Source organism: Caenorhabditis remanei, chromosome III (assembly GCF_010183535.1).
Source record: "Caenorhabditis remanei strain PX506 chromosome III, whole genome shotgun sequence".
NCBI lineage: Eukaryota > Metazoa > Nematoda > Chromadorea > Rhabditida > Rhabditidae > Caenorhabditis > Caenorhabditis remanei.
Window position 1 is genome coordinate 7,510,583 of NC_071330.1, and position 20,621 is coordinate 7,531,203.

The 20,621-nt window shown below is 37.6% G+C and overlaps 6 protein-coding genes across 6 annotated transcripts; 2 read left to right on the plus strand and 4 right to left on the minus strand.

The window, feature by feature from the left end:
- Positions 1-22: 22 nt before the first annotated feature.
- GCK72_009751 (uncharacterized protein) lies at positions 23-7,590 on the plus strand (the record flags this gene model as incomplete). The annotated part of the gene is made up of 10 exons (XM_003113102.2): positions 23-95; positions 1,971-2,107; positions 4,800-4,944; positions 4,991-5,054; positions 5,611-5,738; positions 5,786-5,883; positions 6,013-6,212; positions 7,164-7,303; positions 7,354-7,457; positions 7,507-7,590. 10 exons carry the CDS (start codon positions 23-25, stop codon positions 7,588-7,590), a joined length of 1,173 nt encoding a protein of 390 aa, XP_003113150.2.
- Positions 7,591-7,686: 96 nt separating this feature from the next.
- Positions 7,687-9,616, minus strand: GCK72_009752 (uncharacterized protein; the record flags this gene model as incomplete). The annotated part of the gene is made up of 7 exons (XM_053727516.1): positions 7,687-8,022; positions 8,066-8,326; positions 8,379-8,576; positions 8,702-8,835; positions 8,885-9,080; positions 9,389-9,557; positions 9,603-9,616. 7 exons carry the CDS (start codon positions 9,614-9,616, stop codon positions 7,687-7,689), a joined length of 1,308 nt encoding a protein of 435 aa, XP_053587093.1.
- A 328-nt stretch (positions 9,617-9,944) lies between these two features.
- Positions 9,945-11,560, minus strand: GCK72_009753 (uncharacterized protein; the record flags this gene model as incomplete). The annotated part of the gene is made up of 8 exons (XM_053727517.1): positions 9,945-10,019; positions 10,069-10,206; positions 10,251-10,402; positions 10,451-10,661; positions 10,721-10,874; positions 10,924-11,072; positions 11,121-11,486; positions 11,540-11,560. 8 exons carry the CDS (start codon positions 11,558-11,560, stop codon positions 9,945-9,947), a joined length of 1,266 nt encoding a protein of 421 aa, XP_053587094.1.
- Positions 11,561-12,353: 793 nt separating this feature from the next.
- GCK72_009754 (uncharacterized protein) lies at positions 12,354-14,456 on the minus strand (the record flags this gene model as incomplete). The annotated part of the gene is made up of 6 exons (XM_053727518.1): positions 12,354-12,554; positions 12,600-12,749; positions 12,797-13,047; positions 13,095-13,192; positions 13,907-14,118; positions 14,172-14,456. 6 exons carry the CDS (start codon positions 14,454-14,456, stop codon positions 12,354-12,356), a joined length of 1,197 nt encoding a protein of 398 aa, XP_053587095.1.
- On the plus strand, positions 13,408-13,849 carry GCK72_009755 (uncharacterized protein; the record flags this gene model as incomplete). The annotated part of the gene is made up of 2 exons (XM_053727519.1): positions 13,408-13,676; positions 13,732-13,849. The coding sequence occupies 2 exons, from the start codon at positions 13,408-13,410 to the stop codon at positions 13,847-13,849; spliced, it is 387 nt and encodes a 128-aa protein (XP_053587096.1).
- A 506-nt stretch (positions 14,457-14,962) lies between the features above and the next one.
- Positions 14,963-16,461, minus strand: GCK72_009756 (uncharacterized protein; the record flags this gene model as incomplete). The annotated part of the gene is made up of 4 exons (XM_003113066.2): positions 14,963-15,297; positions 15,385-15,949; positions 15,997-16,265; positions 16,404-16,461. The coding sequence occupies 4 exons, from the start codon at positions 16,459-16,461 to the stop codon at positions 14,963-14,965; spliced, it is 1,227 nt and encodes a 408-aa protein (XP_003113114.1).
- Between the last annotated feature and the right edge of the window lie 4,160 nt (positions 16,462-20,621).

A 20,621-nucleotide genomic window follows, 5' to 3' on the forward strand; every position in this document is an offset into this window, starting at 1 on the left:
TTCTCTTGTTCTTGTTTTTAAAATGAACGAAAAGTCTCTTGGCGTTTGGCAACTGAGAGCAAACGAATCTATTCAGAATTACACCCAAGAGCGTCGTAAGTACCAGAAGTTTTTTTTTGTCGTTTTGTTTTAAGTAATGCATCGAGATTTCCTCTTTCCGCCTCTTCTTTTTTCTCTGAACAGCGCCCATGGGCTAACATTTCTCCGCATCGTTTTGGTGAAATGACGAATGATGTGTCGAAAGTTTTGGAGGCCACCACCACCACCAGCCTGCTTCTTCCCATTGTAATATTCATGGGTGCTCGGAGCACAGACGAAAATGGATGGACGAGATATCAGGGGATTCGATCTGACGAAAACCCCTTTTTCCCATTTGGATTCTTTTCCCCCACCTTTTCGCCAAGATGAGTGTTTGGTTCTATTTTTAGACTGCGAGTATTTTATACAATCAAAAAGTAGTTTAGTTTTCGGGAGTTTGGGAAATTTTGTATTCGAGATTCACATCGAACTCCATTCTCGCAGAAATCTACTTCGGTTATCTAATGAATATGTTTCAATTATTTCTCTCCTTTTCAATTCTTTTCTTTCCAAACGGATAATCCTGCGACTTCTTATTTTGTTTTCTCCAAACTCTTTCTCTTCCAAATTCGTTCAGATTCCTTCTAACTTGATTATATAATTTCCCACTGACTTCTTCTCCTCTTTCTTTGTTTCGAAAATAGTAAAGAAAGCATCGAAAACCAAAAATAGAATGAGATAAATGTTCGTTTCTCATTCACCTCAATCATCTGACCCCTCGTTTGACCAGCCACTTAAGTCCTTTTCCAAAATCTGATATCCCTTTCTTCGTATCGAAAAAGCTTCCCATTTCCCAATTCTCAATTCGAATTTTGCTCTTTTCCCTTGACTGAATTTGCACAAAAAACGAATTTTTTCTCGTATATTTGTCACGTCTTCTTCCTTTTCTTCCTTCTGAATTCATGAATAACTAAACAGGATATGAGTATTTATATTCAGATATTCTAGAATATCTCATTGTGTCGAGACTAGTCTTTACTCTGAAAAAACGTGTGAATCTGAAATTTTCGGAAGTGAAACATGAATGAAAACACACAGTATTTTGAACATTTTCCCTATTATTATCAATTTAAAGTGGAAAATGTCTCTTTCTTAACATAATTCTGAAAATACCAAATTGAAAAATATAGCAATGGGGTTACTCAGGTCATGTAAAAATGTATTTTAATACATCTTTTTCTCCCATTTTTCTACATTTCTCCCCAATTTTTTGACAGTTTTTCTACATACGCATGTCGAAAAATGCAAAAAAGGGGAAAAACGCTGTTAGACCAACGGTAAACTGAGATTTGTAAAAATAGTTTCTCGACTCTCGTGAATAAGAAAAAAAATGTATTAAAATACTTTTTTACATGACCTGAATAACCCCATAAAAGTACTGTAGAGTGATCGTCTAAAACCAAACACTTCTGTTTCCAAATTTGAAATTGTATTCAATTTTTAGATTTACACAAATTCAGTCCAGCTTCCAACTTCCTTTCTCTGAAGAATATGAAAACCACGGAAAGTATTTTCAGTTAGTGACACACTAGTTTTCTTTGAAATAAGGATTTCTGAAATTACTTTTACTCTTACAAACTCCCTCTTTTTTCAACTACGTTTTTAACCTGTTAAATCATTGAGCTCTATTTTGTTTCTTTCGGTTTTCTAATCTCTTCCACATATTCTTGCTCCATAATGAATTTGTTTTCCCTTTTCGCAATAATTTTTACATCAAAACTTGAATATGGACTCATGTGGAAACTCATTCGGTTTTCCGTTTCCGAAAAAAACAGAACATGTATTTATAACTGGTATACGCTCTCAATTCATTGTGCAGTTCTCTGAAATTTTCTTGCTTCAAATGCATTGTATTCCCTCTATCAATATTCCAAAACTCATATTTTCTTCAGTGACGATGGCTGAACACGTTGCATTGGAAGATATAACAAACTGTCCAATTCATAATATTGATGAGGATAACAATGTTTTCTCAACAACTACAACTCGTCCATCTCGTACTGAACATCGATTGAGGTTATTGGCAAAAGTAAGTTTATATCTCTGTTCATCGGTTTTTTATTCTTAAAACTTTTTTTTTACCTTTGTTGTCCTCCTGTTCTCATTTCTGAAACAACATTTGTGGCTGTAATGAAGCTCAATTTCTGAACAATTGGTAAAACAGGCTTTAAATTCTAGATACACTTCAAGCTTCAGCTCTGACCTTCTCCATTACGATTTTCGATTCCTTCGTATTCCCGGAAGGAGAAAAGAAATGGAGTCGACGACTCAATTCGATTAACAACGTCAATTATACTCCAGAACTTTTCTGAATAGGAAGGAAAACTTCAATTTGAAAACAATTCCCATTTTTCCTGGTTTTTGGTGTCTTTTCTCATACCAGTCGGTTAACGCAGACTAACGGCTGCTCAACCTCTTTTTCTACACCACCCGTGTTGAAAATTTGAAGAAATGAATTCATTTGAAGAATGAAAATGTTCTATAATTATCTCCCCCGTGAACTCCTATTTCCCTATTTCGGAAACAAAAGCCACTGAAAGGCTTGAAAACCACGTTTTTTCACCTAGTGACCTAGTCGAGATCTATTCTAACTAAAAAAAAATAGACGGGCATCATTAAGAGAAAGTTTCTGATCTTTTGGTCCAAATTTGAAGAAAATCGGTTCAGTAGGAAGGGCGGTAGGATCGGCGACAGACACACAAACATACAGCCGTTTGCGTTTGTTAATAGTAAAGATTTTATCCAGAAGTTCCATGGACATAAAAGGAAATGCAATGAACGTAGGTACCGAGACGTTCAGTTATTGAGTCAGTTGTTCTTTTATTTAAAGATTTCGAGAAAAAACAAAGAATGAAGAATTGTTACAGGAAGAGAAGCGTCCATTTGTTCTTGTTTTTCCTTTTTTCCATTCGAATACCTTCCATTAAATTTTAATTGATTGTATGTCGCTCTATTTTCATTTAAAATCCACATGATTTTCAATTCCTTTCATCTGTTATTCGAGTAAAAGAGATACCTGAGTGGAGAGAAAAAGAAGAAGAGAAATGAGTTCTTGTTGGTTGGTTCATTGGCTCTCAAGTGATAAAACTGGCCACAAACGAGATGAGAACAACTCTTTTTCTTCTCCTGGGAATTCAGTTTCTCGTGACAAAGCACACTCAAGTATTCTAGTTTCGAACTTTAAGTGGCGCTTATCTTTCATTGATTGCTTCCATATTGAAAATTCAAAGAAATGTACAATTTTTATTTCAGAAAAAGTGCATTCGATTTCATTAAATTTCATCTGTTTTAATGAAGAAAGAACATCAAAAAGAAATAAAAATGAGTCAGATGTCCTTTCATCTTCATTCTCTTCTTCCTCTTCTTCAATTTTCATCTTTTGGATTCTTTCTGATTACCTCTTCTTCCTCCTACACTCATTTCTTATTCCCTTGTGACAAAGCCCTCGGGTATAAATAATTTCAGAAGGTTCACCACTTCCTTACTTTTTTCGAAATTTCAAGTAACCACCGACCGCTCCGCTCCGCCCCCACCGAAAAAAGGTTTTGACTCAAAGAAGAGAGAATACAAAGACACAACAATCAACCCCTTTCGTTTTCCATGTATTTCATAGTCACCGCCGTCATTTTTCGAGCCGCTGAGCAATTATATTATGTCTATTATGAATGTACTGCTCTTCATCTCTTCTTCTCATACTTCCTCTCTTCTTTTTCATCGCGTGCTTCTACTGGACTTCTCTCAACTATAAATGATGATGTTCGATGAGCAGAAAAGTTTCTTTTTTGGGATAAATAGAGAGATAGAGCACTCCCGTACTAACTCACTTTTTCAATTTGACCAGAACTTTTTTGAATTCGACTGGTGGGTAAATTTCAGCCAATTATGAGGATCTGCATAGATTTTTTTCTCGTTCTGAATATTTTCGGGGGAAACCCAAAACTCTGACTGCGAGGTAAATTCTAAAGGTGTCGGCCGAGTTCAATATAGATGTGCAGATAACGAATGTTTCATTTTGGGTAGAAGAAATAATTGATATCAAGGTTTAGCTGGTTTCAAAACCAAATTTTTTCTTGTGATTAGCCCAAAGTGAGTGTTAGAAATCAAAAGAGAAAAATAATTATTCTGGAAATGTCAAACATCTCCAACCAATTTCTCCTTTTTCTTCTTCTTCTTTTTTCCTTTTCTTACTTCGTACTTTAATTGAGCCCCTTCTCCTCCCCCACCTATTCTCCACAAAACGACTTGTGCTTCTTTCGCCAGCAATTTCCGGAGCGAACATTCGAAGCACTCTCTCTGAATTTCTCCTCGTTTGACATGATCTTTTGTGGTTAAAGTGAAGCCAAGTTTTCCTTCTCCAAAACGAGAGTCCAGCCTCATTTTTTCTCTCTTTGCACCTTTTGAATTTTTTGAAGTTGTGAGTTTGTACAGGTGTTGTTAGGATAGGTCACTCTCTTCTTTTTTTGAGTTTACATTTTCTTAATTGCCATTTTTTGTTTTTCTCGAGCTGAGTACGAAAAAAGTATTATACATGGTCCTGCACACAATGAAAAATCTCAAGTATACAAATCAAAACGCGATTCATCTCCAATGGAAACATCATTGACCCTTCTCTTCTTCATCCATTTTACGAAATGTGACGTTTCCATAGAAGTGTCACTTGCAGAACGACTACTTTCCGCCCCTTTCCTTTCGCTCTTTTTTCATTTTTCAATTTGTTTCAGAATTTCAAAGATATTCGTTCGTCGTCTATGGCTTCATCTAGTTCTACTGCAATGCGTCCATTCGGAACAGCTCGTTTGACACCTGGAAGAGCCACAGGAAGACAACAAACCCAACAACAAATTAGTACACCTGAACCAATGATTGGTAAGATATCACTTCCAAATTTTCTGAAATTAATAATTCATTCCAGCCATTGCTCTCTCGGATATGGAATATCTCATGAGATCGGCCAGATCGAGTAGAAGTTCTGGCAGGTAAGACATCTAAACTGTTTTTCCTAGTCGGTATAGCAGAAGAAATAGAAATGAAAATATGAGGTAGTAAATTGAGTGTTATTGTGCAAATCTTTCCCAATTCCTAGAAACTATTTTCGGGGTTTCTACCAGTCAAAAGACGTTGGGACAGCCCAATTGATGTCGTAGAATAGAACACATGGCCTTCCAGACCAATTTTATGATGATGTAAAATCTCAATTAAATGTATTTACTTATAAACATCTTTGATTCTTTCCACCTCCTCCTCCGGATACCAAGAGGAAAGACCAGAGCTCGGCGAGCAATTTTGTGTTAAATTGTCGCGACAAACTGAATTGAGAGGCCTCTTATTTTGTCTCCAATCCTCCACTTTCCAAAAGTATTCGCTCCATTCTCCTTTTTTTCTATCGTCGCTATGAATATTTATAACTCGAAACCAACATACCTCATTCCTAACTTTTGTGTTGACCGCCCTCTCTCGGCTCTGGACAGTTTTAGGTATTAAAAAGTTCTATTGTCTATTTAAGATCTTTAAAAACGAATAGTTTTCTTTCAGATCTGAACGCCAACCAGGATGCACTTGCTGCTGTCATATCGCCGCAGGGGTTACTGTAATCCCACGTGTCGCCCGTTTTTCGATTGAAGGGGGACTCTCCACTCACACTCTTATGAATCATTCGGATAGTGAGTTAGTGCAGTTACAGATAAGAAAACGAATGAGGGAATTTCAGATCGGATAGCGGTGAAAATCACTTGCAGTGACAACAATATGTATAGAGTTACTCCCGTTTATGCAACTGTTGAACCAGGACAAAGTCTTCCACTTCATGTGAGTTATTATATAAGGGGATTGATTTATGGAATGAGACAGATAATACACATAAAGTAACTGCTAAAGAAAGCAAACATGTTCTGCAAAACTGATTTCCTACTGATTCTTATTGCTCATTGATTTCAGATTGCTCGAATCACAAGTGACCTAATAAAACGTGATCGTCTCTGTGTCAATATCCTTGAAGCAGATGGAAACAAAGAAGCAAGAGAAATCTTCAAAAAGAATGCGAATACGCGTGCACCAGCTTCAATAAACATGGCCCTTGAGGCAACAAATGACAGTCAGAATCATCATCATCATCATCATCAAATAGACGAACATACGTATTCAATTTCTTTTTATTCTATCCTTCTCTTATCTCATATATGTTTCTCTTTTCAAATAAACAAAAATAAAAGAATTAAAGAAGAAACCTCTGTTTGCTCAAGTACTCAAGCAACTTTTAGAGTTTTTCTCCGTGTCAAACCACATTATGAATCATATGTGTCATTTCAACAAAAGACTATTAACCGCCTTTTTATTACAAATTCGTCATTTTGTCAGTTCTAGAAAACCTTAGTGTCTTTGATAGAATCAGGAGAGAAACTTAACAGAATCTTGTCCTGAACCTATGTTTTTGTAGTTTTGTAGTTGGATTCATCGAGAACGTTTTTATACTCGAAATCCGTTATAATCCATCGAACTGTCATGATCTTTTTTGATGTGTTACGGAGTTCTGAATACATTTCCCCACGTTTCCATCATTTCTCAATGTCAAATAATCCATGTTTTTCAGTATTTGCATTTTATTCGATGATTCGGAAAACAGAGGGAACGTTCTTCTAATCACCTCATTCTTTCATCGAAAATTGCTTCCAACGGTTTTTCTAGCATGTTTTTTCAAACTCAATACAGAAAAATAACTTGTACATCAAGTTTATCCTATTTTCCGTATTTGTTAAGGCGCGGGGCGAGGCTTGTCCGAAAAATCAAGGTACCTTTCTCGAAAAAGACAAATTTTCGACTATGATTCAGAATTAGAAGAAATTTAAAAAAAAAAACATTTAAAAATGTTCTTTTTTTTTATTGGTACTTTTTTTGAAGACGGTTTTTCGAATTCCCAACAAAAAGTAATGAATAGGATCTAGACAAAAAATGTGATAATTGCGAAGATATTGAATCTCTCTATCATCACCTGACATTTACTTCCTGCTCTTCTTTTTCTCTGATTCTCTCTTGCTATCTCTGTCTCCTTCTCATATTCTTCCTTCTTGATAATTTTCCTCTCATTCCAGAATGAATATTTTCTACATTTTTCTGATTTTTGTGGTCATTGCATCTGTTGATTCTGTCGCCTCAAACAACATTTTCTCCTCAATTTTCTCTTTCGGCAAAAAGAAACCACCAAGTACCCCTGCTCCAAGCTATTCAAAAGGTTTGTTCTTACTTCAAAGAGATCTTTGACATTTCCTTCTTCTTCTTCAGATTCTTCCTCCAGATGCAATGTACAAACGTCGCAATGCTCGGCTTATGAATGCTGTAATTCTGACCAAACATGCCTTCGAAATAGATGTTTCCCCAGACTATCAGTGAGTTTTTGATTATTCTCCAAGAAAATTTAAAAAGCGAAACGTTCAGAACTGTCCAGTAACACGAGATCAATGTGGAAACTCATGCTGCAAAACATCAGAACAATGCCGAAATGGAAGATGCAGTCGTTAATTATTTGTAATTATCTAAAACTAAATTCTTTAACATAAAATTATCAATATTCCCAGCAGAGAATTGAATATTTCATTGGAGAAAAAAAGATTTAAATCATTTTTTTGGATTTGAAAGAAACGGAACTTTCAGGAGAGCCTCATTCAACATAGCCTTCAATTCTTCTCCATCATTGACCAATTTCAGTTTCATTCTCAAATAAACGAGTGCTGCTCTGATAGCATATGTGTAGAACATGCTCATTGTGAAGACATTGGCACGTTGGTCTCTCATTTTCTTAAATAGAGCATCACAATCAGGAGTCTTTCCAGCCAAAACAAGTTCAATGATAACAGAAGTGAGAATAACTGTCGCTGACCGATCAAGTCCCAAATCACACATCACAATGATAGGTTCTGATTTATCAGGTTTTGCGATGAGTGATCCATTATCCTGAAATTTTATTTTCGAACTGAAAGTGAACAAAAAACAATACTTTGAAAGGAGCTCTGACCAAAGCAAGAAGCTTTTTCTCTTCGTTTGGAGTCTTTTTCCATGGCCACGTAGTACAATTGAACACTCTTATATAACTAGCTTCACTACATTCAGCAGCTACAATCTCAACTGTGTACATGCTCATCCATGTCTTATTCCGTTCGTCGATTTCTACTTTTCGAGTGTTGATTAACCAGTTATCCAGGTTCATATAGTGATCGGTAGAGAGTGGAAAAAAGGATTTGAGTTGGTTTGACTCACACTAAAATACATTTTTATCATTTTTATCATAACGAGGCGTTTGAATTGCTTACACGAATCGAAGTGGTCATGATCTGATCTCTTGTTTGAGATTTCTGTGACACACTCAATGGAGTTCCAGTTGAAGATTCAGGTGTTGACGAGGCAACTGGTGACATAGAACTAGGAATTTTACTGAATTCTTCGATTGCCTCATCAGTGAATGGTTCGAATATAGTGATGATTCGGGATACTCTTTCTGTGAAACCATCCTCCAAAAGTCATGAATTGTGTCTTTCAATGGGTATTGAGTCAGAATATATTCAGGACAAGATGGATCGAATCTGATATGACTTGCATTAATATATGAATCTTTTCCAGATACATCTATATGTACACGTCCATTATCATTCAGTTTATATTCTTTTGATCTATTCTTCGTAATATTATTTTCCCAATCAACAAAGGTTTGATTAGAAGGAGTGTACTTGGAGAGACGTTCATCGAAATATGTACTCAGACTGGATTCTTCTGAAAGAATGAGGTCAACTTGAACTTAATTTCAGAAGTACCAACTTACTCATATCAAGTAAATATCTACAAAGACCCTTGGCTGCTATCAAAACTTTCGCTGATTGAGTAGTTTCTTTTTCTGTTTTCTCTGCTGATTGGGGTAATTTCTTCTCTCTCGTTGTTTTCTCTTTCTCTTTTTCCTTTGATTTCTTCTTATTTGCCTCTCGACTTGCAAGCTTTTTTACTGATTCTTTCACAATATCCTTAAACAGTATCCTTAAACAACTATTTCAGAACTATTTGTTTTCTCGAATGAGATCAACGGAGAACGTTTGGTTGGAAATAATGGAAAATCCTCTGGGAGATAAGTCTGGGATCCAGAAAAAGGTAGGAAAAGGTGGTTTCGTTGTCGAATTCCACGTGCCTAATGAAACTTTACATTCGTTAATTTGATTGAGAAAGTGCATTCATATTTTGTTGCAATAACTTATTTTTAACCAGTGACTTATCTCCCCTAGGACTTCCATTTCTACCCGGAAGTTTTTCCATAGATTTGTGTCAAAAAACCAACATTTTGGAAGAAGTTCCATCCTCCTTTGACTCCTCCAGTTGGTTGTTCTTTTGATACCGGCTCTTTTGACATTGGACTCTCTTTTGCTGGTTCTTGCTCATCTTCATCCATTGTATCATCGATTCTCTTTTTCTTTGAAGGTCTTGGTTTTCCTTTCGATTGTGCTTTGCTAGAATCGTTTTATAAAATGACGCTTTTTGTTCTGAAAACTCACTTTTTCTTCGTCATTGTTTTCAACTTCTACTGGTGGCTTATGCAATCTAACAATGAAACCTTGATCATTTTTTGACTGAGAGTAACCTTCGTGCAGTTTTTTTTTCCGGAGATGACCACGTGAGGGGTTACGGTTTTCTCTCCGTAATACTTTTTAAAATTTGAGAATTTTGAAGAAAATCGTCTCTTCTGGGTTCAACATCAAAAACAAACCTAGATCTCTGGGCGAAATTTACTGGAGATATCAGCTGATAAGAATTCATATATCCAGAAATGTACAATATTGAAAAACGCAATAACATGAAAAGTGTACATGACAAAAATACAATTATCACAGGATCTGTTACTCATCGGAGAACGAGTTGACGTGTTTCAGAAAGTTGTTGAAGTTGGCAGTTTGTATATTAATTTTCTCAAGCTGGAAATTTTTACATTTTGTTACGTGGTTGAAGTTTCACAAACAATACCTCAGTCTTCAAATCCACTTTACAGATATCAATATCTCCAGGATCTGACATATCTGGTGCAGTTTTCAGTTGTTTCAGATAGTCTCCCAATTCATTTCCGAGACTTGGTGCTGCACCAAACTCAGATAATTGGTTGAACTGCAAATAAATATTTGATTAGAAAAACGATGAATAGAACTAACATGAACAAATGAATCCTCGCTGAGTTCCATAGAATCAATTGGCAATTCTTCCTCTTCATCCTCTTCGAATACAACTTCATCGATTTTCGCAGCACGAAAACTCTCGGCCACTTTCTCAACAACAGGCGCTTCTTCGGAAGGTTTTGGAGAGTCTGAAAATATGGGTCCTGAAAAGAAAATTCTGAACAACCAACTCTTACTTAAACTTGTCGAAGATGCGTTTTTCTTTGTTCCATTAGCTGGATTATATGCAGATTGGAGAAGATTTACAAATGGGAATGAGTGATTTCGGAGATCTGCTAAAGAAGGTTTGTGATCGTCATCACATGAATTCTGAAGATCCGAATGGCGGGAATCTTCACTGGAAGTTGATTGTCCGAGTATGAAACGAGGTGCGGCTTCTCGAGACATCTGGAAATATTCGAGAGTTTATAAGTGTGAAGTAAACTGAGACAAACTAACCGAACTACCTCCTCCACTTGTTGCTGATTCAACACTTCCACTGGCTTTTCTTTTTTAACATCTGCAATTGGAATACACTCCGAAGTGGCTTTATTTTGAAGAGATGATTCATCTACTACTGTTTTATCACCATCTTCCATCTCGTTTTCATCTTCAACTGGCCTGAAAAATGTATTTATGTTTCTCAGAATCTACGAAATGACACTCATACGTGATTGGTGCAATTTCAGGCTCCTCGAAATGCATAGAAGTCCGATAATGAAGATCTAGACTGATCGTTCCAAACTTCGAAGTGAGTTCTCCAATCTTTCTTGTCTTTTTTCCTTTTCCCATGTCTGATGAAATGTCATTTTCGAAAACCTGAAAGGTTGACGTTAAGAAAGAGACTCAATTCAGTAAATAACTCACTCTATACATAATCACAAAAGTCTCTTGATTTTGTTTCTTAACGTACAATCGGTGCATTGGTGTCATTCTTGCAGAAACAATTACAGATCGAAGAAGTGTACTCATTTCATGATATAATTCAGTTCTTGTACAGTCTTCAGAACCTTCAGAGGTCGTCAAAATCCATGCTTCCAGTGGAAGACATTGTCCACTTGGTGTATAAAGAAGAAATTCAAGTGTCAATGTGCTCAGTGGTGGATAGTTTTTGATATTCGATTTCAGATAAGCAGATATTTCACCAAGCTCATCGACTCTCATATTGAACCAATCCATTGTATTTATACAATATGGAGAGCATTTTGATTCAACTTCATCACCCAATCTCGACTGAAAAAAAAGAAAATTATTGATTCCAGAATAAACGAAAATGTATCGTTTACCTGGATGAGAGATTGAACCATACGGACTGAAAAGAATTTTAGAAATTTCTTATAACTCAGAAAGTCTGCCTCCATTTTAGAAGTGTTTATTGATCTGAAAGAAACCAAATGGTAGGTGGTCACATGAGTAAAAGCGGAGGAAACAGTAGATAATGAAAAAGAAGAGAACGCAGACATAGGGGGTGAACCGGAGAAGAAAAAAGAAGACTTAAGTGGCGATTGGTCACTGAATTTGATGAGAACTATTTTGTTTTTAATGCAATAATAATAATAATAATTCCAGTTTGTTTTTCTCACGGACCGTCAGATAAAGCTCGTTTTTTTCTCGGTCGGTATCGAAAGATGCAGTAGTAATCAGGGTCTTTATGAACAACTGACTATCGATCGATGAGATATAGGGTTCTTCAATTGTGTAATGATTTTCAAGACTCTCACATACTGATGGTTACTCTGAATCAATAAATAGGTTGTCAGATGCACTATTTCACGTGATGGCCGAGAACCAGTGGACTAGCTTTTGCAAGAAGGGGGCAAGAATTGGAAGAGTGTCTCAAGGCGGATCTGAAGTCTTGTGGAAATCAGATACTTATCGGTTTCCAGATTGTGAAATGAGTAAAAATACTGTTCATGCATAAATTTTTATTGAGTTAATTAAACGTGGCACTTGAAAGAGCCGGACTACGTCAAAAACTAATAATGTATCACAGTTGAATGTTACGAGCATTTGGCAAGTAGATAAAGCCTACAGATAAAAAGACAAGAAAACGCAAGTATTGACAAGATTACATGGGGAACGAAGATTATAGATCCAGTTTTAGGGTTGCTCAACAATCTGAAAAACTTTAGATAGTCCAACAATACAGTTCAAATGACAAGCAAAGTATCCGAGACGATAGCTTCCAACTGGGATGTCAGAGAATTCACACGCAAGGAATTTCTCGCCATCAATTATTTGTTCGAAGCAAGTGGCAGCATAGATCCAATTGGTAGCTGTAGTGCAGTCGTCGATTGTGGCCTGAAAATAATCATAAACCATTGTGAACTTTAAATAATTGATTACCGGAAAAACCCCAATCCAATCGCGATAACTCCCATTTTCTTTATAAAATTGAGCGTTAACTTGGAATCTTCCGACTAATGGGACTGATGTGTACCAAGTTGGAAGATGTTCGAAGACTACTTCCCATTTTGGTTTCGGAGCTACTGGCGCCTATAATTCAATTCAGTTATTATTTCTTAACTTTAATTATCACCGACCGTAACCCGGAATCCCGCAATGACAGGTAAATGATCACTTGCTACGGCCTTTTTATTATTGCAATATGACAATTCGGTGATTCCATCTCCCTTGTACAACACCCTATCAGTCCACGAAGGAACTCTCTTCCCATCTGGTTCTGAAGTTCCAACTAACATTCGATAGGTCGGTTCGAAAGTTATCGATTGTTCACGGAAACCAATGAATGCATCACGCTCAATCATTGTTCTTTTAAGTTGTTCTCTGCTGTCTGGAAACTGAATATAATTGAAAAAGAAACAACTGGAAGGAACTTACCAAGAAGTTCCAAGTGAGTTCCGTTTTTAATCTTTTGAATTACAGTATTCATGTCTTCTTCCACACGAAAATTGAAATCTCCGAACCAGAAGGCAGCTCTAAAAGTAGATTTTGAATCTAATTGTAAAAAATTAATTTTTGTTTCAAGTTTTTGTTGGTAAAGAAAGAACGAATAATATGAGTTTTCACCGTGAACAGCCTTGATTTTTTTATCGAGAGGTCATTGGTCAAATGCCATAAAAGGGGTAGAGGAGAAGCAGACAACAGTAAAAACTAAAATTTGACAATCTACTCGAAGTGCTCCTCAATGGTTATGATGAAGACCGTCTCAAAAGCTCGGAAAAGTAGAATCCGAAGCACCCGCCGATCAACTAGCAGTCGTTCGTCGTCTAAACGTGCCACTTCTCCATCCGTCGGAGAGGCCGGTTCAAAGAAGAATGTTGCCGGCCTTCGTAAAATTGGTGCTGTAACTCGTTCGCAACAGAAGCTTCGGGTGGAATTGGGAATCTCAGATGAACCGAAAAGAAGATCCCTGACCATGAAGAAGGCGAAGAAAATAAATAAAAAGGCTGCACCCATAAGGTATTGTTTTGCTTTTTACTATGCATGTTTCTCTATATTTTTACTTTTTTTTTAGAGGAAGAGCCGTAACTCGTTCTCGTTCCCGTTCTGCCTCTCGTTCCGCCTCTCGTTCTCAAAGCCAGAGCGGTACCAACAAAAAAGAAACCAAACCGAAGAAGACTGTTAAGAAATGATACTTACACGAGATGATAAAAAATATCTCTAGTTCTCACGATTTCGTGTTTCCTCACCTCACACTTTTATCCTCAGGAAATGAGCATATTCTGTTAGTATGATACTGCTCGATTCGTTTGCTGTTGTGTTCGGGTCCATGCATAAAATGGCTGACAACGAAAACAATTGAATAAGGACTGGCTAATTGAAGGCGAACACCAATTGAACCTTTGTGTCCGGTCAAACCGCGGAACGTATTGCGTTGGAAACGATAATCAATTCGTTTTATCTGAATATTCTTTCGACTATTTTGATTTTTTGGTACTCGAAGTGATCTAATACCTGACCGATAAGTTGTTTTCTACCGAATATCAAGACTTGGTTTGTAGCTTGAAATGTCTTTCCCAGCAAAACCATTCTTGTGTTTTTATTCACCCATGCAGCAATACTCTGAGCCCAAGTTGCAATCGCTCCTCCAATGGTTTCAGCATGAGCTACTTCTTGCAATCCAATTCCCACTAAATGCGTCTGATCGTCAATTGTACCATTCAACATGTTATGAACAGCTTCTGTATTAGAAGACTTCATCGCCAAGTTGTAAGTGATGATATTGATTTTCCAATCCATTTTATTAGCTGTGGAATGATTGCTGCTTTTACTAGTTAGTCACCGAGTTATAAGGGTTAGAAACATAAAATATGGCATTATTTCCAATTCGTTTCAAAGATGCTGAATACAACTTGATGGAATGAAAACGCCAGATTCCTTTATTAGGGTGGGAAAAATTGACGAAACCAGATTTGATAAACATAAACCATTGACATACTATATAAAACACAGAATGATGCTTGCTTCAAAGAAACATGTAAAAATTCAGAGGGCACAAAAGACAGAGAAAAAAACATTTTGAGCGGATATTATGATTCGGCGAATGTACAGGCAATGGTGACATGACTAATATTATGGAGAAAAAGTCTTATTTCTGACTAAAAGAGAAGGTGAAGGAACTAAGAATGAAAAGGAACCCGCGAAAATGAAAGAGATGAAGAATTGACTAAAAACTATACAGGGAATGAACATGATGAAGGCACAAGTTTCAAAAATGGGTAGATTTTATACCTCTCCACAGATTGTTACTTTGCACTGCGACGTAGGCGTTTCTTCGCTGGCGGGGGTGATACCCTATTGGGAGCCAGTGAGGAGTCATCATCTTCTTGATCTGTTGTCAAAACAGCTTCGAGCAGCTCGTTTGCCAGTTCGTGCCTGCTTTTCTTCAAACTTATCCAGTCCTGAGTTTTTATAACTACTCGATGATGGGTCATGAGAAAGCGAATCACTGCAGACTTTAGATAATCGGCAGTATAAGTATCGGAGAACATGGCGATTTGAGTGACGTTTTTGAGGTTGATTGTTTGTGCGATGAGACGTTCACATTGATCTTTGAGCATCAAAACTTCATATTTGTCGGCTGAAAATAATAACATGACTTTTTGTGCCACGTGACAATAAATGAGATTCTAATATTTTAAATGCTTGTATTCTATCGTTCACTTACCTATGGCCAGGATCTCATCGATGTTTCCTTGTGACTCCAGGGACTCAGTGGCTCCAGTATACATGAACTCGACCATAGCTCGCACGGAATCATACTTAGCATCTTGTATGTGTATTTCGCCTTTCTGCGCTTCAATCATCGAAGGTGACGAGAACATGCTTTTGAATACGGGTGAGTTTTGACCAAGTATGCATCGATGTGCTTTTATATACTTGTTGCCAACGTGAATCACACAATCGGTGAACAGTTCATCTTCCCACATGTTTCTGTTATTCGTACGAACAATGACTTCTGGCATATCTTCCGGTTCTTCAGAGGAAACATCTTCTTCAACGACTGGTTCTACTGATATTTTCGATCCCGGTGGGAAATATTCCACTTCGCATATCAAGAATAGAGTTCCATCAGAACGGAGTGCACCAGCCATCTTGTCACGGGTAACTTGAAACTTTCCACGCCCTTGCTGATTAGTGAAGTCCTTCGTATCTCTGCACACGCTGACTCTTTGGTTATTAGCATCGAGAGCATAAATTTGAAATTCTGTCATTATAGGTTCTTCTCCGCGCTGAAATAAAACAACTACTTATTACTTTTCAACGTGAGTAAACTTACAGCTAATCCAACTTGTCTCAAAAAGAATGAAACATGATTCATATCTTCATCGCGTTTTCCGTTTGGATATACGTGAAGTTCCCAACAAACGGTGGGGGCATCTGGGACACTGAACATTCTCGAAATGAGATTTGAGCCATTTTTCACTAATTTCATCAATTTTTCGAATTGCTCGATTTTCCATTCCAATTTTGTTGAGAGGGCTGTCACTCGCGTTGCTTGCTTCGAGACAACTTCTAACCGCCGTGGCTGTGGAGGTAGATCATCAGCTGTAAACGGAATAAGTATTTGTATACAGACACTATTACATTATACGATAAAAACATTATTCAACATAAACCTGTTGATATGAACCAAATATAAATACGCAGCCAAAATATTTGGTAAAAATAAAACATTTTTCTTACCTCTGGAAGATGTGGAGCGATTTAGGTCGATTGATGGCCATGAAGTTCGAGATGCCATTTAAATAAGTGAGCAGACAGATATAATGTCTTAGTGGTAAAATGCCCGGAACAAGTGAGAATTGACTGAAATAACAACAATGAACGGGTTGATACTCGAAAAGATTACAAAACAATTTCGCAATAAAGGAACATTTCGAAAGTAACAGTAAGAACGAAATTCTCTTACTTTTTTCGAGTGAAAAAAGAAAATCAGTTGACGCTCTGAATTGATAAATGACATATATATATATGATTAATCGATTTAAACATGAGACAATTGTGAGAATTCTTTTCAAATTTATTTTTAATTCGAAGTTCTTGCAAATTTCTCAGAACTTTCATCTATCAATAAAATGAAGAGGCGATTAACTATCAGTTCATACAGAAAAATTTGAGACAATTCCACATCCGGTTTACTTCAGGTAAGATTTCAGTGAAAACACATGTGTTATAAATATGTGTCACATGATCAGCTGAGACGTATGTGAAGTAGAATATGAACGCAAAAAGAATTACAGAATGCCGAATGTCAAAAAAAACCTGAAAAATCAATACATTGCCTCTGGAGCTTTTTCGCATTGACGCCGAACGCAAATAAAACCTGTCGGCTACAAGGCGGACTCTATCGATTGGTAAATTGGACGAAAATTGTTTGAACGACCGGGCACCGTACTCCACAAGCCTGCGTCTCTTAGTACAATGCTCCGCTGGCGCGTCTTGTTTAGCGAAGTCAAAAATTTAAATTTACTTTCGAAAAACAGAAAAAGGCTTTAAAACCGATTTTAACCCAACTTTAATTAATTTTCCGAAAACGGGACTGCAATATTCAATCGAGAATATATTTAACGGAATAAAAAATGATTTTTGTCTCAAAAGATTCTATTCGTTTCATTTTATCGCCAATTATATATTCTTTTCTTAAGGACTTATGCGCGGAAGGTGAAAAATACAAAAAATCTCAAAAAGCCATTCGCAAAATTTCTATGAAAACCCCAAAAACTATCCTAGTAGGTCTCTGCGGCGAAACCAGTGTCTCAAACCATAAAAGTTCTCTTGAAAAGTAGGTCTAATCCGACTCAAATCTGATTTGATCTCTGGCTTCATTCGGAGTCCCTGGACCCGTTTTTGACCTACATATCAAATAACTTGTATTGTTTGAGATACTGTTCTCGCTGCGGAGGCTGATTTTACTATGATAGAGAGTTTTCGGAGAAATTCTGCATTCGTTTTTTTAATAGTTCGCGCATAGGCCCCTTCATTTGCTGGAGTTTCCACGAATCTTCGTTCTCACTGTTGAAACACTAAATTTTCAGGGATGGCCGATTACGGTGGTCCGCCTCAGACGGAACCTCACGCGATTCCGGATTCGATCTTGGAGGAAAAATCGCGAAAATGGAAGCAACTACAAGGAAAGCGATATTCTGAAAAAAAGAAGTTTGGAATGGCTGATACTCAAAAAGAAGATGCCACCTGAGCACGTCAGAAAAGTTATCAGAGACCATGGAGACATGACTTCTCGCAAATATCGCCACGACAAAAGAGTGTATCTCGGAGCTTTGAAGTATATGCCACATGCTGTGCTGAAACTTCTGGAAAATATGCCAATGCCGTGGGAGCAAATCCGTGATGTAAAAGTGCTCTACCACATCACTGGAGCTATCACATTTGTAAACGACATTCCTCGGGTTATTGAGCCGGTTTACATGGCTCAATGGGGAACAATGTGGATCATGATGAGAAGAGAAAAGCGTGATCGTCGGCATTTCAAACGAATGCGGTTCCCTCCTTTCGACGATGAAGAGCCTCCACTCGACTACGCCGACAATATTCTCGACGTGGAACCTTTGGAGCCTATCCAAATGGAACTTGATCCAGAAGAAGACGGAGCTGTTGCTGAGTGGTTCTATGATCATAAACCTCTTTCTACCACTCGTTTCGTTAATGGACCGACATACAGAAAATGGGCATTCAGTATTCCTCAAATGTCCACTCTCTACCGTCTTGCAAATCAGTTGCTCACAGATTTGGTGGATGACAATTACTTTTATTTATTCGACATGAAAAGTTTTTTCACAGCAAAAGCTCTGAATATCGCTATTCCTGGAGGACCAAAATTCGAGCCGCTTGTCAAAGATCTGCACACGTAAGAAAGTGTCGACTTTTCTGATCAAATGTTTTAATTTACAGGGACGAAGACTGGAATGAGTTCAACGACATCAATAAGGTTATTATTCGTGCTCCAATTCGTACTGAATACAGAATCGCATTCCCATTCATGTACAATAACTTGATTAGTTCACTGCCAGTTCAAGTGTCGTGGTATCATACACCTTCCGTTGTCTTTATCAAAACCGAAGATCCGGATCTACCAGCATTCTATTATGATCCACTGATCAATCCGATTGTGCTTAGTAATCTCAAAGCTGTAAGTTTTTCTTGATTTTTAAAGTTAAATAAGAACGCGGATTTATAAGCTGAATCTCAAGTTTTCAATGATACCAGTAGCCGAAATTCGCAAAAATTTCCCTGAAAGGCGAGAAATTATGTATATCTGAATAATTTCTAGATATTTTACTTGGAAACAGTTCGAAACCATTTCAGACCGAAGAAATTCTGCCAGAAGGAGAGGAAGACGATGCGTGGGAGCTTCCGGAAGACGTTCGACCAATATTTGAAGATGTTCCACTGTATTCTGATAACACAGCCAACGGTTTGGCACTTCTCTGGGCTCCTCGTCCTTTCAATTTACGGTCTGGTAGAACCAGGCGAGCTGTGGACGTTCCTTTGGTGAAGTCATGGTACAGGGAACATTGTCCTGCTGGTTCGTTTATCAAGTTTCAAAATAACGAAAATAAAATATGTTTCAGGCATGCCAGTAAAAGTTCGTGTTTCCTATCAAAAACTGCTTAAAGTCTTCGTTCTCAACGCCCTCAAGCATCGTCCGCCGAAGCCACAAAAACGACGTTACTTGTTCCGTTCCTTCAAGGCCACGAAGTTTTTCCAAACCACAACGCTGGATTGGGTTGAAGCGGGATTACAAGTTCTTCGACAAGGATACAATATGCTCAATCTTCTCATTCACCGAAAGAACCTCAACTATCTGCATCTTGACTATAATTTCAATCTGAAACCGGTCAAAACACTGACAACAAAAGAAAGAAAGAAATCTCGATTCGGAAATGCTTTCCATTTATGCAGAGAAATCTTGCGTCTGACAAAGTTGGTAGTGGATGCTCATGTCCAATATCGTCTGAACAACGTGGATGCATACCAACTGGCTGATGGACTTCAATACATTTTTGCTCACGTCGGCCAACTGACAGGAATGTATCGTTACAAGTACAAACTGATGAGACAAGTGAGAATGTGCAAAGATCTCAAACATTTGATCTACTATCGATTCAATACCGGACCGGTTGGAAAAGGACCAGGATGTGGATTCTGGGCGCCAGGATGGAGAGTCTGGCTGTTCTTCCTTCGTGGAATTACGCCGCTGTTGGAAAGATGGCTGGGAAATCTTCTTTCTCGACAGTTCGAAGGTAGACATTCAAAGGGAGTTGCCAAGACCGTCACAAAACAGAGAGTTGAATCTCATTTCGATCTTGAACTACGGTAAGTTTCATGAACAATGCTCGTACACTACTACATGTTTTTAAATTTTAGTGCCGCTGTCATGCATGATATTCTTGATATGATGCCAGATGGAATCAAACAAAACAAAGCTCGTGTTATTCTTCAACATCTATCAGAGCGTGGCGTTTTGGAAGGCCAACATTCCTTGGAAGGTTCCTGGATTACCAACTCCTGTCGAAATATGATTTTGCGTTATGTGAAAGCGAAAGCCGACTGGTGGACGAATTCTGCTCATTACAACAGAGAGCGTGTTAGACGTGGTGCTACTGTGGACAAAACTGTGTGCAAGAAGAACTTGGGTCGATTGACAAGATTGTATTTGAAATCAGAACAAGAAAGGCAACACAACTATCTCAAAGACGGACCATACATTTCTGCTGAAGAGGCTGTTGCTATTTACACTACTACTGTACATTGGCTGGAGTCAAGACGTTTCTCACCAATTCCATTCCCTCCTCTTTCATACAAACACGACACAAAACTGCTTATTTTGGCTTTGGAAAGGCTCAAAGAAAGCTACAGTGTGAAAAATCGTTTGAATCAGTC